The following is an 18,922-nucleotide window of genomic DNA, read 5'->3' as shown; positions in this document are numbered from 1 at the left end:
AGAGTGCAGCACTACCCTAAGCATCTAAACATATTGTTAGCAATCTTCAGGTGTTCTGATTGGTGGGTTGGCATCTATCACCTTGAGTATTTGGGCGAGCGAGACGCTTTCATGCTGAGCCAGAGACACGCCCCTCAGCCTCTCCACATCGCCCAGCTGACGCACTGACTCCTCTATCGATTCCAGGTAATTGAGTTCTGCAGACATACGCTGCTGCAACACCCCTGGGGTGTAGTGGAGCTCACCTAGACAATAAAGAGACGGATAGAAACAAAGAGAGGGAGAGTTAAGACATGGATAGTACAGTGCCTTCAGAAAGTATTCACACCCCTTGACCGTCTGAACATTTTGTTGTGTTACAGCCGGAATTTAAAATGGATTAAATTGAGATGTTGTGTCACCGGCTTACACACAATACCCCATACTGTAAACGTGGAATTATATTTTTTGAAATGTTTACAAATTAATAAAAAATGAAATGTCTTGAGTCAAGTATACAACCCCTTTGTTATGGCAAGTTTACATGTGCTTACATGGACTCACTTTGTGTGCAATAATAGTGTATAACATTATTTTATGATAACTACCTCATCTCTGTACCCCACACATACAGATAATTGTAAGGTCACTCAATCGAGCAGTTAATTTCAAGCACAGATTCAACCACAAATAGGTTTTCATTGTCTCACAAATACATTTTCAAAAAAAGCAGACATTGAATATCCCTTTGAGCATGGTGAAGTTATTAATTATACTTTGGATGGTGTATCAATATGCCCAGTCACTAAAGATACAGGCATCCTTCCTAACTCAGTTGCCGGAGAGGAAGGAAACCGTCAGGTAGCCTAGCGGTTAAGAGCGTTGTGCCAGTAACTGAAAGGTCAGTACGTCAAGTCCCCGAACTAACGAGGTGAAAAATGTGTCATTGTGTCATTGAGCAAGGCACTTTACACTAATTGCTCCTGTAAATTGCTCTGGATTAGAGAGTCCGCTAAATGACTGAAGTGTAAAATGTAGAAAATTTTACCATGAGGCCAATGGTGACTTAAAAACAATTACAGTTTAATGGCTGTAATTGGAGAAAACTAAGGATGGATCAACAACATTGTATTTACTCCACAACACTAACCTAAATGACAGACTGAAAAGGAAGCCTGAACAGAATAAAAATATTTCAAAACATGCATCCTGTTTGCAATAAGGCACTAAAGTAAAACTGCAAAAAATGTGACAAAGAAATATCAAAACATCACTACCACTCTTCATATTTTCAAGCAAGGTGGTGGATGCATCATGCAATAAGTAGGGCGTTTTTTAGGATAAAAATAAATGGAATAGAGCTAAGCACAGGTAAAATCCTAGAGAAGAACCTGGTTCAGTGTGCTTTCCAACAGACACTGGGAGACAAATTCACCTGTCAGCAGGAAATTAACCTAAAACACAATGCCAAATATACACTGGAGTTGCTTACCAAGAAGACAGTTTTGACTTAAACCTGCTTGAACATCTATGACTTGAAAATGTCTGTCTAGCAATGATCAACAACCAACTTGACAGAGGTTGAAGAATTAAAAAAAGAATGTAAAAATATTGTACAAACCAGGTGTGCAAAGTTCTTAGAGTCTTACCCAGATAGACTCTTAGCTGTAATCGCTGCCAAAGGTGATTCTAACATGTATTGATTCCGGGGCGTGAATAGATATGCAAATTAGACATTTCTGTATTTCATATTCAACTAATTTGAAATCTAAAAACATGTTTTTACTTTGTCATTATGGGGTATTGTGTGTAGATAAATAAGATTTTGTATTTATTTAATCCAATTTGAATTCGGGCTATAACAACACAATGTGGAATAAGTCAAGGGGTATGAATACTTTCTGAAGGCACTGTAGATAGGCAATACTGGTATGTATTTAAACTGCTGAGCGGGTGTTTCTAGGTTCTATACCTGCAGCCTTGGGCTCTGCTCTGGCTGCAGACGACAGGGATGAGGATGAGCTGGGGCGGGCTGAGGAGTGAGGGGAGCCGGACCCCAGGCCCAGGCTGTCTGCCCCAGCTAGGGAGGCGTTGCTTGGAGAGACACGAGGAGAACCTGAGCCTATAGGAGAGCCAGCTGGAGACAGGCCAGGGCTTCTGGGGGATTTCTTATTGTCCAAGCCCAAACTGTAAACAAGAAAAAAACAAATGTATTCATATGCATGCTTTCTGAAAATAAATATCATGTCCCATTTCTAACTGTCAATTTAAATAAGGCTGGATTATTGTTTGAAAAAGTAATTTAAATAAAATTGACTTTTCCTACTCCGTTTGACTTCAGGTATGTGTGCTATACAGAGCACTGTAACAAGGTGAAATGGGAACCAGGGACTAACAGAATCAAGGAAAGGGTGCCCCAGGAAAGCCATCCGAAGTATGTTAAGCTGAAATAACGGTATCAATGACCATATTGTGCTGCTTTGAACCAGTGGAACAGGCAACAATGTCTAATCCATGATGATATATGCTTCAGCTTCCTAACTGGAAACAGACACTGTAGTGGACAGTGGTGCCTCTCTGATGCCCTAACTGCTAGTGCACCCAAGCAAGCACCCAGTGCTTTACCTTACCAACAACTGCAGCATTAAGGACTGGATTATGAATGTTATCAAATCACAGACAGAACGGTATGGAGGGAATCTGATATATTTTTTAAATGCCGCTGAGGATGCTCAAATGTCACAGGAGAGAACTCTGCCTGGCGACGTGACCATTTTGCAATGGGGAGATTTGACCACTGTGCAGCCCAATCAAAAGAGTCAGTGTTATGCTAGCCCCCCAACCCCCCTCTTCTCGACGGCGTGAGGCTGGCTGCTGCAGACCCTTCAGCCAGAACCAGAGCAACACCACTACTTTCCCTGGCACTCTGAACTACAGCTCCTAAACACATTTTAATTATTAGTGTTTAGCCTCTATGCCCAAATATACTCAGCAAAAAAAAGAAACGTCCCCTTTTCAGGACCCTGTCTTTCAAAGATAATTCGTAAAAATCCAAATAACTTCACAGATCTTCATTGTAAAGGGTTTAAACACTGTTTCCCATGCATGTTCAATGAACCATAATCAATTAATGAACACGCACCTGTGGAACGATCGTTAAGACACTAACAGCTTACAGATGGTAGGCAATTAAGGTCACAGTTACGAAAACTTAGGACACTAAAGAGGCCTTTCTATTGAGTCTGAAAAATACCATAATAAAGATGCCCAGGGTCCCTGCTCATCTGTGTGAGTGTGCCTTAGGCATGCTGCAAGAAGGCATGAGGACTGCAGATGTGGCCAGGGCAATAAATTGCAATGTCCGCACTGTGAGACACCTAAGACAGTGCTATTACAGGGAGACAGGATGGACAGCTGATCGTCCTCGCAATGACAAACCATGTGTAACAACACCTGCACAGGATCAGTACATCCAAACATCACACCTGAGGGACAGGTACAGGATGGCAACAACAACTGCCCGAGTTACACCAGGAACACACAATCCCTCCATCAGTGCTCAGACTGTCCGCAATAGGCTAAGAGACGCTGGACTGAGGGCTTGTAGGCCTGTTGTAAGGCAGGTCCTCACCAGACATCACCGGCAGCAACGTCACCTATGGGCACAAACCCATCATTGCTGGACCAGACAGGACTGGCAAAAAGTGCTCTTCACTAACGAGTCACGGTTTTGTCTCACCAGGGGTGATGCTCGAATTCACGTTCATCGTCGACGGAATGAGCGTTACACTGAGGCCTGTACTCTGGAGCGGGATCGATTTGGAGGTGGAGGGTCTGTCATGGTCTGGGGCGGTATGTCATAGCATCATCGGACTGAGCTTGTTGTCATTGCAGGCAATCTCAACGCTGTGTGTTACAGGGAAGACATCCTCCTCCCTCATGTGGTACCCTTCCTGCAGGCTCATCCTGACATGACCCTCCAGCATGACAATGCCACCTGCCATACTGCTCGTGCTGTGCGTGATTTCCTGCAAGACAGGAATGTCAGTGTTCTGCCATGGCCAGCGAAGAGCCCGGATCTCAATTCCATTGAGCACGTCTGGGACCTGTTGGATCGGAGGGTGAGGGCTAGGGACATTTCCCCCCCAGAAATATCCGGGAACTTGCATGTGCCTTGGTGGAAGAGTGGGGTAACACCTCACAGCAAGAACTGGCAAATCTGGTGCAGTCCATGAGGAGATGCACTGCAGTACTTAATGCAGCTGGTGGCCACACCAGATACTGACTGTTACTTTTGATTTTGACCCCCCCCCTTTTGTTCAGTGACACATTATTCAATTTATGTTAGTCACATGTCTGCGGAACTTGTTCAGTTTATGTCTTCTTGAATCTTGTTATGTTCATACAAATATTTACACATGTTAAGTTTACTGAAAATAAACAGTTGACCGTGAGAGGACGTTTCTTTTTTTGCTGAGTTTATATAGCCTTAGCAAAATAAGCGTTCCAAAGTGTTGAGTTAGCAAAGGACATTGAGTGAGTGGAACAACAGGGGTGCCCCATGTGGTACTTAACTGAAAAGACCACATTCACTGCTCAGACCTGACAGAGGTTTTAAGATTCATCTTTATGTTGGCAGAGAGATACTTTGTAGAGAGAACACTGTGGCTGATGAGGTGTCCCAAGTTCACTTCAATATTCTCTCCAGTCATTTGAACTGTGTAAATAGTATGGGGTGCAGCGCTGGTCTTTGGAAGCCAGGGTTCACTTAATCATTACTCTCCCTGAAGTGAGACTGCACAGTGAAACCAATAGACCAGAAATGTGTATTAGAAAGCAGCATTATGTGCCATACAGCGATTTTTCTGCCATTGAAATCCTTGGGGGGTGGGGGTGGGGGCAGAAATCAGGATGGAAAAACGCTTTCAGTGTGAACTTAAATGACTAAAAACCATATATATAGTACGTAAAAACGATGAGGGACCTATAGATATTTTTTATATAATATAATCTTTGAGAACTAACAATCAACAAAATAAAAGCTAGACAGTCAGGGAGAATTGAAAATTCCAAAAACAAAGAATCTAGCAGTATTGATTTTATTATGTTTGAGCAAAATAACAGCATTAGCCATAGAAAAATGCATAGAATGAGGAAATTAGCTTTACAAATTGCCACACTTTCTCTCAGCTCCATGGGAGAAATTTGTAGAATTGCAGAGAATTGGCTTAATTATAAAAATGTCTCTACATCATCAAGATGGGGGGGCCTCTAAAAGAGTCTAAAAATGTCTCTAAACTCCAGCTGTGCAGATGGCAGACCGGGCCCATTGCCACACCCACCACCTAAGTCTCTAATCTATTTGATCCAGAAACTCTGCCATATACAGTTGAAGTCAGAAGTTTACATACACTTAGGTTGGAGTCATTAAAACTCATTTTCAACCACTACACAAATTTCTTGTTAACAAACTATAGTTTTGTTAAGTCGGTTAGGACATCTACTTTTTGCATGACACAAGTAATTTTTCCAACAATTGTTTACAGATTATTTCACTTATAATTTAGAAGCTTCTGATAGGCTAATTGACATCATTTGAGTCAATTGGAGGTGTACCTGTGGATGTATTTCAAGGCCTCCCTTCAAACTCAGTGCCTCTTTGCTTGACATCATGGGAAAATCTAAAGAAATCAACCAAGACCTTAGAAAAAAAGTGTAGACCTCCACAAGTCTGGTTCATCCTTGGGGGCAATTTCCAAATGCCTGAAGGTACCACGTTGTCTGTACAAACAATAGTACGCAAGTATAAACACCATGGCACCATGCAGCCGTCATACCGCTCAGGAAGGAGACGCGTTCTGTCTCCTAGAGATGAACGTACTTTGGTGCGAAAAGTGCAAATAAATCCCAGAACAACAGCAAAGGACCTTGTCAAGATGCTGGAGGAAACAGGTACAAAAGTATCTATATCCACAGTAAAACGAGTCCTATATCGACATAACCTGAAAGGTCGCTCAGCAAGGAAGAAGCCACTGCTCCAAAACCTCCATAAAAAAGCCAGACTACGGTTTGCAACTGCACAATGGGGACAAAGATCGTACTTTTTGGAGAAATGTCCTCTGGTCTGATGAAACAAAAATAAAACTGTTTGGCCATAATGACATCGTTATGTTTGGAGGAAAAAGGGGGAGGCTTGCAAGCCGAAGAACATCCCAACCGTGAAGCACGGGGGTGGTAGCATCATGTTGTGGGGGTGCTTTGCTGCAGGAGGGACTGGTGCACTTCACAAAATAGATGGCATCATGAGGTAGGAAATGTATGTGGATATATTAAAGCAACATCTCAAGACATCAGTCAGGAAGTTAAAGCTTGGTCGCAAATGGGTCTTCCAAATGGACAATGACCCCAAGTGGCCATCACAAAGCCCTGACCTCAATCCCATAGAAAACTGAATAGGTGTGTACGTGCAAGGAGGCCTACAAACATGACTCAGTTACACCAGCTCTATCAGGAGGAATGGGCCAAAATTCACCAAACTTATTGTGGGAAGCTTGTGGAAGGCTACCCAAAACGTTTGACCCAAGTTAAACAATTTAAAGGCAATGCTACCAAATACTAATTGAGTGTATGTAAACTTCTGACCCACTGGGAATGTGATGAAAGAAATAAAAGCTGGAATAAATCATTCTCTGTACTATTATTCTGACATTTCACATTCTTAAAATAAAGTGGTGATCCTAACTGACCTAAGACGGGGAATTTTTACTTGGATTAAATGTCAGGAACTGTGAAAAACTGAGTTTAAATGTATTTGGCTAAGGTGTATGTAAACTTCTGACTTCAACTGTATGCCTTCAAAAATAATATCCCCACTCAAATGTGCTCAGAAATACCAGTAATAACTGAAGGTCAAGGAAGATATTCAAGCTCCTGGGAATCCCCCTAAGCCCCTCAGAAGAGTTCTGGGCTTGGCTGAGGCCACTTACCTGCGGAGTGTGTCGCCCGAGGCGCCACCTAGTGTACAGTCAGAGTAGGCGCTCTTCACCAGGTTGTGGACAGAGCTTCTCTCGGAAACTGAGCCTCCCCATCTGGAGTCTCTAGTCAGGGCCTCCAAGCCCGGGTAGCAGGGGCTCCTCTGCTCCTCCACCAGAGTGGCATCACTCTTGTCTGAAGCAGAGCCTAAAGAGAGGGGAGAAACTCTTTAGAGCAGAGACACTTTCACTGGTAAAAAATGGTCACTTGATAGCATCATTTCAGGGAAAGTGGTTATTTTATGGTGGAAATCTCACCCCTTTTCACAGAGCCCTTTGAGTGAGGTGAAGATACTGGTGTGGAGCCTGAGGAGTGATGGGATGGCAGGTCTACAGTCCTGGTGTCATAAGGGGACCTGCGACTCATCAACTCATCATAGTGACTGTTCCCACTCGTGACACTGCAATGAGACATTGAGATAAAAGATGGTTCAAGTCCCACATCACGTGCATCTAACAACCACAAAAAGACTACTAAGACAACTTCCAAACTCCCTGCCAGTCTTCTCTGTCATCCATGTGACATGAGTGCCACCTTGTGGTTAATCCTGTCATTTTTACTGTTTTTTTTTCCCCAAATGATGTTTTTATTGCATGAAAGCAGTATTCAGATAGCAGCACCCTGTCACATGACAGTGGTAGAAACCCTCCTTACCTGCGTCCGTTGTATCTTTTCTTATATTGGCTGCTGCCGCCGCTGCTAAAGGATGACACAAAGTCATCCTCATACATTGGTGCCCCATCCACCAAACTGGCTGCAGACAGGCCACAATGCACAGGAGGGGAACTCCGGTCTGCTCGCTCCTCTCCTCCAACTGCAGGGAGAAGCCAGAGGAACAGATTATTGTTTAAACGTTCATTCTTCACTCAAAACAATAAGGATACAGTTGGGTGTGTAAATGTGTTGGCTAACCTTTGGTGTGGTTGAGCAGGTGGTTCTTGGTGAAGATGTTGATGACACTATGAGGGCTTCCCTTGGCCAGTTCCTCCCATGGGCCACGGCTGCTGTCCCGTTGCTGAGAGAGGGGGCTGAGGCCCGGGTACTTCTCTGCCTCTCTCTGGAAGTGAGAGATGGGCTGGAAGCCCTCCCGCTGGCCTGCACAGAAGTCCAGAGCCCCGAGATGCTCTGCTGGTTTTGGGACCCCCTTTATGTTGGTGAGGGGGCTCCCGTCGCCCTCCGACAGGCTGCATTCGCTCAGCAGTGGGCCCTCACTGATGGACTCACCACTGGAGTCATGGGTGATGGTCTTCCCTCCCTTCTCCAACTCTGGCTCCTTATGGGAGCCGAGGCCTGGGGCTGTCTGGGGCCTGCTGCCTGGAGCAGAGGTCCTGTCTCTCTGCTCTCTGAAGCTGTGCAGGTTGCCCACCCCTGGGAGAGCTCCATTGTATGTGCTCTGGCCAGCACTCAGCAGCCTCTGTATCCTCATGGACAGCTCGTCAGCAGCATCAGCTCTCTCTCTGACCGGTGGGCTCACAGGCTTGGCCCAGTGGCCGTCATCCGGAGGGGTCAGACCAGTCACGTCCATGTCCCATGCACAGCTATAGTTGATCCCTGCGCCAGCCAGTTTCCTCGCTTCACTCTCTATGCGAGTGGACAGGGACGCAGCGGTGGCTTTCAGGGCCTCAATGCGGTTCATCTTGGTCTTGTTGCCAGCTCCATTGAGAGTGGAGTGCTGGGGCCGGGCTGGGGGGTTGGTTCCCCTCCCACCAGAGCTCCCTGCTTTTTCCGGGCCTAAGAGTGGGGAGAAGAGCTGGTCGGTGGGTGGAGCCAGAGTGGTGGAGGGTCTGACTGCAGAACTCAGGCGGTCCGGCTGCAGCCACGATGGAACTCCCAAGCCCAACTCATTCCTACAGGAAGAAGAGAGCGGAGGATTAGTATTCAAATATACTACACTTTTTAAAAGTGTATTCAAACAAAGGGCTCGGAAACACTGGAAATATTGTTTTATGGACTCAAAGTCCTTTAGTATATGGACTCATAGCATTTTAGTACTCAGCGATATTGTCCATAGGCTATGTCAAAGGTTTACAAGGATTTAAGACATCTAAATGTGCATGCAGCCATTAAAATATGTGGTTTGTACAGTCCAACCATGAGCTTCTGAGAACAACCTATGTGTTCACTATACAAGCAAACATGTTCAGGGCCAAGGATCAAGTCAACAAAATTCCAAGAACTGCATAGCAACTCAAGAGCGTATGAACATTATGCAGATTACAGATTACATACCGTAATGTTTACCCCACGCAAGGACCAGACATACATTTACACAGAGAGTCATCTGATGCAACTGTTGAATCCAAAATAGCACTGGAAATTCCCTGTTTTAAGGTTAACCGAGCATACGCCACCATGTTTTCAAACGCTGCTAGGAGTGCCCATGGAAACAGACAGTTTAGAAAGAAACAATTCCTTATTGGCTCTGTTGCTTCGCTATGAGGAAGTACTATGGTTCTGTGCTTTGTTTTGGGCCTCTACACTAGACAGTGCTAGTGGAAAAGTTTACATATATAATGACCTTGAGAGTGGAGGGGGCGGAGGCTCAGAAAGAGACAGGTCACTGCTGGAGGAGGCACTCTGGGGTCTCTCCTGTCTCTTGTTCTCCTTGTCCGACTCTCCGGATGGCTGGTACAGGGACTTCTGCTATACGGGAACACACCACAAATAACTCATAGCTAGTTCCACTCACCACATGAGAGGTGTCATTTCCTACAGGCAACTTGAGGAGTTAAACTGAGGGTAATTCTACATGTTACTATTTCACATATTGGTCACTTTACATAACAAGAGCAGCTATGAATTGCATTTGACACACCGGCCATACCATCCCCATTTTCACTAAAGCCTGCCATGCGAGTAAGGGGACGGCGAGGGCTTCATCCCCATTACAACTAAAGATGCCTTTACCTGGTAAATGACTGTGGCAGATGCTGGCTGTGTCTGGGAAGGCAGAGGTTCCTCTCCTAGCTGAGCCTGTCCCAGTAGTAGTTTGGTGTATGTCTCCTGCAGGCGTTTCTGTACTGGGCTTTCCGGTACTGCAGGGCCCTTATTGGCTACCCCCTCTCTCTGCTTCCTGTACAGCTCCTGCAGACGTTGGCTCTTCCTCTCCGCCTCCTCCCTCTGGGCCCTCCGCTCCTCCACCTGACGTTTCTTGCGCTCCTCCTGTTGCCGGGCGATGTACTGGCGCACTGAGTCGGCATCGTAGTGCCTCTTCCTGGGCGCTGGTTCTGAGGGCTCTGGCTTGTTGCGCTTGGCGGGGCTGGCACTGCGGGAGCCCCATAAGGAGGTGCCACCAGTAGTCCATGCTGTGGTTCTGGCCCTGGACTCTGAACCTCTCCTGGGATCCGCTGGACCTCGCTCCTCTGCTCTGCTCTTCAGCTGCAGGTCATCCAGGATGCCCCGGATATCTGTAGAGAGGTTGTCTGTGTTGGGGGCCCTGTCCTTGGCTGGGCCTGCAGACTGAAGGTTGGGATGGGTGGTCCTGTCTCGGCTGCTGGGTCTGGACCGACGCATCAGCTCCGGACGGTGGTCTGAATTTGACCGGGGAAGGGGTCCTGGAAAAGATTTGTAAAGACACAAAGGGTACTGATTGGTGACTCATATTATTGTTAATGGAAAGGAAAATGTTTTGAGTGCATGATTAGGTGGGAAATATTGGTCGCCATTAGGGCTGTCAAAGTTAACATTTTTAACAGCATTGTTTTGTTTTTTAGGCATTTAATCACATCTCCATTTTCCCAGAAGGTTTTGAGCAATAATTTGTATAAGGAAAACTTCAAAGTTCAACCATAAACACTTTCACAGGTGTTTCTTTAAATAACAACAAACACTTAATTTGCACAGAAGTAGCTAGTTTGTTATGCCAATGTTATCTAGCTAACAAAATGAGAATGTTTAGAATGCCATGGCTGAATGCCTTTAGATTCAACTCTGATTCCATTTAGTAACTGTTTTTATTGTAGTCCTCAAGTCAAAAGATCTTAGCAAATCATCCCAATTCTAGTAGTAGCAAATTGTGACTAGTAAATGTTTATGAACACGGATAAGAAGTAGACATGGCTAGATGCATTAGCTGTATGATATTCTATGTGAACTCAGACCTGGCTGATCTGTTATTGTCTTAGAATAGTGGCAGTACAACCCTTTATGCCTCACTCCAATTCCTCCGTGTATTTGAGTCTAGCACAGGGACAACCACTGGAAACCAGACCGTGCTGAATTGTGCAGTCAGTCAGAAACGGCTAGTCAATCTTAATTAATTTCGGTCACTGACAGCCAATGTTTGCTAATGTGCCTGTGTGCTGGAAGAGACGACAACCCCTTTATTTATTGATATTCCTTTAGCCATGCCGACTGTCTGTCGCAGGGCACTGTACACCTTTTAACATGCAAACAACACAAAAAAAACATGAACACCACATATAATGTAACAATATCCACTACTAACACGATTGCTTTGTCACACATTTTTGGTTTTGCCAGACCATCAACTGCTGTCTGGTTTTACATAGTGCTGACAAATAAAGTTAGATTTGATTTGACTGTAAATGTTGTGGAGGGGGATGAGAGAGATGGGGGAGGGGTGTAGGCAAGGTGGAACGAGGAGGGGGTGGAGGAGAGGGGAGGGGTTGGAGGAGAGGGGGGAAGGCCAAGCAGAGCAGAGAGGAGTGAGGGTAGTATGCAGGTCTCAAATCCCACCTGTCCTGGCCAGTCTGTCTGTGGGCTCTGGCCTTTGCTCTTGAGGCAGACGTGGAGCGGGACCCAGTACCATCTTCACCATCTTCTGGCCCTCCCGCCATGACGTGGTGCTAATCACTGCAGCAACAGCGAAGACATAAAGAAAACACACAGGTCATAATCAGTGTTGAGTTCTGCAGTAATGACTTACGTTAGGATTGTTTCTCAGAGAGCCAAGATTTACAACTTAAATGAATCACATAAAACCCTAATATTGTATTATTGAAGTGCAAGGATCTTCATGTCCCCAAAAGAGAGACAAAAACATGATTTCTCTCTCTACTTTGAATGTCTTTGGAGATCAATTATTTTAGAGCTGCATCATCAAACGTAATGAGTTTGGCTCAATTATGCACCATCTGAAATCAACAGAAAATATAAAGACCAGCAGCTGTTTCTGTTTGGTAAAGGAACTTGATCACAGATTTCAGAGGGCTATTTTTAGTGAGCGGACTGGGAGCAGAGGCCAGCAGCAGGGTAGAAGGGGAGGATAGCTGGATGACAGGATAAGACTAGGTTATACCACAGTCATCTCACTTTCCACTGCACTGGGAAGGAGAGAGAGATGTTTATTTATTTTCCCTTTTGTACTTTAACTATTTGCACATCATTACAATACTCTATATAGACTTAATGACATTTGAAATGTATTTTCTTTTGGAACTTTTGTGAGTAATGTTTACTGTACATTTTTTATTTCACTTTTGTTTATTATCCATTTCACATGCTTTGGCAATGTAAACATAAGTTTCCCATGCCAATAAAGGCCCTTAAATTGAGAGACTGGTATGGGCCCTGTAAAGGGTGTCTGTTCTCAGCTGTCAGAGCTGGTATGGCGAGCCCAGCTGAACTGGGACGCATCTGCATTCCAGATAGTGTGCCTCTAGGCCGCTGCTTGCTTGCAATCAGCATGTGATACATTCTGGACATATCTTTGAAGATAAGAGACTAAATGCTGGCACTCCCACACAAACAGAGGGGCCTGTTGACTAGCACACAGTTAAGAGAGGCCTTCTGTGGTACGGGCCTGCCAAATGTATTCACTGTGATATGCCTGATCAGGTTCAGTGTGCATACTGCACAGTAACTGATGAACCAAAATAAATGTGATTTGTAGTCTCCTACTGAGGGGGGTTCCCCTTTGTGAAAGACCCCTTGGCTTCACAATGATTATTAATGAGTTTTAGCACCTAACCTACACACAATATTGAAGTAAGTTTGACATCTTCTATTGAATGCATAGACCCAAGATGAGTAAGCACTACAAGGAGGTTGAAAGAAAGAGAGAGAGAAAGAGGAAAAAAGATCCTACCTGGCTTGGTCTTTGGGTCAGGAACAGAAGCTGATTTATGGACTTTCCTCACAGGCTTGGACGGCTTCCTCTCCTTAGCCTTCTCTGTGGGCCGCTGCTGGGGCTTGGTACTGTCTAAAATTGGGAGAAAGGAGATGACATGACAGTCTGAGCACAAAAGAGTAGAAATGAACAGAACTATCAAATTACAAAAAGCAGCACAACAAATAAATCTGGATGCAAAACAAAGCTATTGAATAGGAAGCTGGTGGACTGTGTCAGCGTAAAGGAAGAAGCTGAGCGCTTTGGCTCCTACACTTGGGTGGAAGCCTAGGCATCAGCAGAGAGCCAGGGAGGACAAAGAAGAGAGACTTTGAGAGAAGAAAAATCTTCAAGCAGTCATACAAAACTATGGGAAATGAGCTGTGCTGCAGTTGTGGCAAAATGCAAGGAAAGTCTGCTGCAGCGAAAACTTGATGACTGCGGTGAGGTTTTCCTACATTTAAAAAAAGAGAACACTCAGATTTCTTTGGTGGCATTTCTTTCTCAGCATTATCCTCATATCAAAAAGGACAGTTGCATTATTTCTTAAAGGAAACAGTTGATTGGGATAGGTCAAATAGGTCTCAGTCCTCCTGAAATTACTGGTGCGTATCTAATGCCATCTAATTTCCAGGGCAGTTTGAAAAGGCAGAGCAGCATTTATGCACAGGAGCTTGAAACCGGACTGTCAGATACATTTATAGCCTATTATGAAACAGGACAACCAACTACACTGTCCATTTGATCGCAACAGCCCATTGACTCTATTGAGCGTTGAGTTGGCAGTTCATCTCAACAGTGCATTGAATCACAACCTACAACTCTGTACTACAGGGATTATTATGTAGCATATAATAGTGTGTGTTCTGTGATCTGACATCTACTGCTCGGTGCCCACCTGAGAGCTGGCGAGACAGGTCTCTGTATATCTCTCTGCTCAGGTTGTGGAACTCCTCCTCTCGCCACACTTTCCCATCAGGAGTGCGGATCTTTGTCTCACTACTGCTGAAACCTGATATGGGACAAGTGATTGGGTTACATAAGATTTGGTTTGAAGGAATTATGTAATGCTATTTTTACATCCAGTGCAACTGCATCTATCCAGTGGACCTTACCTTTGTATATAGGTGCTGGAGGTGCGGCTGCCACTTTGCGCACTTTAGCCGTGGGTACGGTGGTTTTCTCCACAGCTCCAGCGATGCCCACTGGCTGATCCAGGTACCCCAGCAACCCGTCTCTCTCTGCAGCCTCCTCCAGGTGCTCTCTCTGCCTGCGGATCCGCTCCTTCAGCTTCTCCAGCTTGTCGTCCGGCTGCCTTCGCCTTAAGTTTTCCAGCCGCTGGGAGGCTGAGCCAGGACTGGAGGACGAAGAGTTCTCTGCTGAGGGTGGTGCCGGGCACTCCAGGGTGTGTGCTTTGGACCTGTCCTCCAGGCCCTCCTCCCTGTGAAGGTCTCTGGTTGCAGTAGCGTGGCTTGGGGGACGCAGGGCATCCAGCGCGGGCCGGTCGTTGAGGTAGCGCACCACGGTGCTGTCCAGAGCAGACGAGTGTGTGCTGTCCAGGTCTCGGCGGGTTTGCTGGTCTCGGGTGTCGCTCTGGTAGACCAGCTGGCTGAGACGGGAGTCCGGGGGAGGGGGGTTAGCCACCTCCGACCGCAGACTGTGGGCCTCCAGCTGGGAGGAGGTCAGGGGTGGTGGAGTCGCTTCCCTAGGGGCAGCAGGATGATTAGAGCAGAAACAAATTGTCTCGTTGCTATTTACAAAAACCTCAGAAAACAGGCTACTCGAGTGGGAGGTGTCAAGATCACATGGCTTTGAATGGCATCCTTTTATGTGCAAAGACTTACACATGTAGATGTGGCGGTTATTAGTATAAAAGGACTATTTTGAAGTAGCCACTTAACGACCATCCTCTGACAACAGGCCTTATAGGATTACAGTCAGGGACTGAAAAAAACAACCTTTTGTCCTGTATCATAGCACAACCTCCACTCAGTCGCAGCAAACATGAGTAAATAAGGTAGAAATGAACTTCTGAATTTTTTTTCTTTTATACATCTCATAAAAATCGGAGTGTTTTAACAGTGCATACCTATAGGAAGCCAGAGGCTCCTTGAACTCCACACAGTTGTTCCTACGGACATTGCTGTCCTGTGTGGTGTTCCTCAGGGGGCTGCGGGAGCTCTTGTCTGGGCTGCGGGAGCTCTTGTCTGGGCTGCGACGACTCCTTGTGCTGGACTTGGAGGTTCCACCTGCCTGAGAGCAGTCCTCTGTGCGCCGCCCATCTGAGTCAGGAGAGATAGGGTTAGATCCCTGCAAACTAACCTTGCAATGTAAAATGAATTACACTTGCATCTGCAAAGTAATGATGATGCCTGCTGCCAAGTCCAGTTCGAGGGAGAACCTTGCTCTATAAATAGTAACCATGGCTTCCAAGGATTAGCTATCCCATTGGGTGCCTCACCTCTGCGGCTGACTTTCCTGGTGGCGCCCCCAGAGCTTTTCTTTGTATCCATGATGGATTCCAGCAGAACCCCAGAGCCAGGAGCTGCCTCCAGGCGGTTCTCAATGTGCCGCAACTGCAAGGAAAACAAGAGCGCCTGCCTCAGATACACAATGTAGAACAAGAAGTCACTTCAGAGTCCAGACAGACATCACAAATACCACAGGCCATGAGTAATTACATTAAGGGTGTCTCCCCTCAAAGAGAGAAACAGTAAAATCAGACATTGTAAATATTAGCTTACTTACAGCAGCTTTGGTCTGATTCAGACTTGTCCATGCAGCTGACAGCTCTGAGTGGAGAAACGCATTTCAGTGAAAAGAAACACGGGGTAAAGAAAAAAGGCAACACAAAAAGGTAAACAAAGTCTTTGCAGCCCCATAGACACCACAGGAGGCTGCTGAGGGCAGGACGGATCATAATAATGTCCAGAACAGAACAAATGGAATGGCATCAAACACCTGGAAACCATGTGCTTGATACCATTGAACTCCAGTCATTAAAACGAGCCCGTTCTCCCCAATTAAGCTAACACCAACCTCCTGTGATAGACACATTTGAGGTGACATGGAGGAGTATCCCAAGTCCTTATTACTTCAGTGTGCCAGACAGTAGGATGTTGCACTGATATAAAAAGGATAATAATAGCATAAGAGACATTAAGAAGCTGACCTCTCCCGTTGTCCTGCCTAGTAGGCTGCGCCGGGGGACTCAGGTGTGGCTCACTCCGCTTGGAGCTCCACATCACACCTTCAATTGGAATAGTAGAGGACAGTAATGAAGTAAGGAAATATACTTGATAACATTTCACCAAGACAACCATCTGATCAATAAATACAGTTTACTGAGTAGCTGTAAGTGAGAAAAAGGAATCTAATGTCAGCAGCAGTACTTTTATGCTGCCATCTACCTCGGAAAACAGAGTACACAGAAAACAAACTTCCTGAGCAGAAACACTGAAGACAAACAACATTAAAGGTAGTGGCAGGCAGATAATCCAAGTGACTGGGACAAGCACCTCTATGTGCAGTGGGTCAAAACAGGATGAATTATACATATATATGGTTGTCTAGGAAATGGCACATTTGTCTTTCATGACAGACTGCTGACTCAAGAGAGGTTGCACTACTGTTTAAAACCGGTCCTACAGCAAATAACTAACAAGGTTTATGTATTTGGCTCCCGAGTGGCGTAGCGGTCTAGGGCACTGCATCTCTGTGCAAGAGGCGTCACTACAGTCCCTGGTTCGAATCCAGGCTGTATCACATCCGGCCGTGATTAGGAGTCCCATAGGGCGGCACACAATCAATGCATGTCCCTCTCCCAGTGTTAATATGTTGTTAAATAAACCAATAATAGTCCCTTTACCTAGATGTGTTAAAAGGAGAAGAAAAAAAACAGGGCATTCTGGCATCCCATATGTCACGCTTCATGCATTCCTCTCATGTCAAGACAGTTTACTCATAAACAACACATAACACTTCCTTGAAGGTGGTCAGTTCAGGCTAGCATGAATGACTATTGCAAATGCTATGGTTACATTCAAGATCTAGCCTACTCCCCATACACTCATAGCTACCACTTTTTACTGTCTCTCTGCCAACTGAAAGTGACAGCCACAAATCAATGTGTTCAATAAAATATGAGATCTGCAACAACAATTCGTTCACTACATACATAGCAAATCATCAGGCATTGTAGGCAAAAACTAATATTTTAAATGCAGCAACTTTTTAATACAAGTGTAATAACTGGGCACACAACGTTAGCTACAGTTTCAGTGTTTTAACGTTTAAAAAGCCATTATTCATCATTACTAATACAAATCTGCAATAAATCGTTTTCTTAAACTAAGGTGAGGCTGCGAACACAAAAGTTAAATCAACCTACATTTACATTTTAGTCATTTAGCAGACGCTCTTATCCAGAGCGACTTACAGTAGTGAATGCATTTCATGCATTTTTTTTTTGTACTGGCCCCCCGTGGGAATCGAACCCACAACCCTGGTGTTGCACACACCATGCTCTACCAACTGAGCCACAGGCTGCATTCTGTATAGAATTATTTATTCACAGAAACATGACTGTCCCGTTGTCCACATTGAAGCACAACATCGGTTGCTTGCAAGTAGTTAACGTTAGCTAGTTGTCTCAATGTCTAGATGAGAGACTGAAACTATCAAGAAAAGCTGACTCTTCAGTGAAGCTAGCTAGCGTTCGTTTGATAACTACCTACAGTAGTTAGCTAGTTAGGTAAAATTGTTAGCTAGCTAACGTTAGTTACCTAGCTAACTAAGGATTTGCCGACGGGGGATTTACACCACACATTGTATTGAAAACTAGCTAGCTACTACTAGTATATATGTATATTAATAAAACTATATTCAGTATGATTGTTCTTCTTTGGGTTATCGACATTAGCTAAATACCTAACTTTGTAGCTAGCTAGAAGGCTAACGTTAGTTTGGGGCTTAGTTTAAAGGCAATTTTGCACAACTTCAAAAAGATGCCAATCGTGGCCACATACCGGTACGGGTGACGCTCCGATCTAGATGTCCATGGCTAGTGATGCTAGCTAATTTGTTGATGGTCAGAAATTCCAACTTTTCCAAAACCCCAGGCCGCTGCTACCGTAGCTAGGCTACTGTCAGTTTTTAGCCAGCTAGCTTGTTAGCATCAACCAGATAACTTATTTCCAGAGGTCTGTCGCCTGTTATCAAAGCCTCAGTATTGGAGAGTTTGGTTTAAGGCTTCTATTAATAATTAGCCACCCGCCTTTCAGGTTGTCTTTTCCCGGGTTACAGTGTTGATATTTCCCCGTCCGTTACGTTGACTGTCCGCCATTAACAAAATAACTACAGGAAACTGGTGCCGCAGAACCTCGCGGGAGGTGGAAACGTGATTTCACAACACGAGACTGCATTCAAGTTCGAGTCCGAACGAAGAGTGCCGTTCGTAAATTCACTCTGGTTATCTACTACGATTTCAGAGCACAGAATAGCTGATGAATCTACTGACGCTCAATACCCGTTGAATATGGCCGGTGTCAGTAAACGTCGGCAAAGAAGCTTAATTAAATTGTTGCCAGCAGCACAGTTACAGTCACAAACGCTCTGGATAACATGAAAACTACTTTTACCAGCTCTGCTAGGGCGAGTAAAATGGTCATATTGGGGCGTTCTCTCATTTGTGTCTGGAAGTAGGTAGCAAGCTAGCCAACGTCAGCCAGGTAGCTTGGGTGCTTGACTGCCGTTGTGAGGTCAGAACGCTCGGATCAACCCAACTCTTACAAACGCCCAGAACGCACTCTAGCACTCCAGATTGAATTGCTAAGGCGTCGT

At 45.1% G+C, this 18,922-nt stretch overlaps 1 protein-coding gene across 4 annotated transcripts in view; it reads right to left on the bottom strand.

Moving 5' to 3' along the window:
* Window positions 1-18,554, bottom strand: part of cep350 (centrosomal protein 350) — a 35,330-nt gene extending 16,776 nt beyond the window's left edge. Inside the window, exons 1-17 of one of the 4 annotated variants that reach the window (XM_014216688.2) lie at window positions 18,109-18,554; window positions 16,254-16,331; window positions 15,830-15,873; window positions 15,543-15,657; window positions 15,171-15,363; window positions 14,197-14,786; window positions 13,980-14,093; window positions 13,061-13,174; window positions 11,710-11,826; window positions 9,919-10,565; window positions 9,530-9,654; window positions 7,924-8,858; window positions 7,666-7,825; window positions 7,269-7,411; window positions 6,966-7,158; window positions 1,952-2,166; window positions 82-245 (exon numbers count right to left, since the gene is read on the bottom strand). In XM_014216688.2, the coding sequence (XP_014072163.2) occupies window positions 82-245; window positions 1,952-2,166; window positions 6,966-7,158; window positions 7,269-7,411; window positions 7,666-7,825; window positions 7,924-8,858; window positions 9,530-9,654; window positions 9,919-10,565; window positions 11,710-11,826; window positions 13,061-13,174; window positions 13,980-14,093; window positions 14,197-14,786; window positions 15,171-15,363; window positions 15,543-15,657; window positions 15,830-15,873; window positions 16,254-16,326 (3,942 nt within the window). In that variant the 5' untranslated portion in view covers window positions 16,327-16,331; window positions 18,109-18,554. The remainder of the gene's footprint in view (window positions 1-81; window positions 246-1,951; window positions 2,167-6,965; window positions 7,159-7,268; window positions 7,412-7,665; window positions 7,826-7,923; window positions 8,859-9,529; window positions 9,655-9,918; window positions 10,566-11,709; window positions 11,827-13,060; window positions 13,175-13,979; window positions 14,094-14,196; window positions 14,787-15,170; window positions 15,364-15,542; window positions 15,658-15,829; window positions 15,874-16,253; window positions 16,332-18,108) is intronic. The other 3 variants (XM_014216687.2, XM_014216686.2, XM_014216689.2) reach the window with 3 other exon arrangements.
* Between the last annotated feature and the right edge of the window lie 368 nt (window positions 18,555-18,922).

The sequence above is a fragment of the Salmo salar genome, chromosome ssa10 (genome assembly GCF_905237065.1).
Source record: "Salmo salar chromosome ssa10, Ssal_v3.1, whole genome shotgun sequence".
In the NCBI taxonomy this organism is placed as follows: domain Eukaryota; kingdom Metazoa; phylum Chordata; class Actinopteri; order Salmoniformes; family Salmonidae; genus Salmo; species Salmo salar.
The sequence above is the reverse complement of the archived record's forward strand: the minus strand, read 5'-3'. Positions and strand labels throughout refer to the sequence as shown.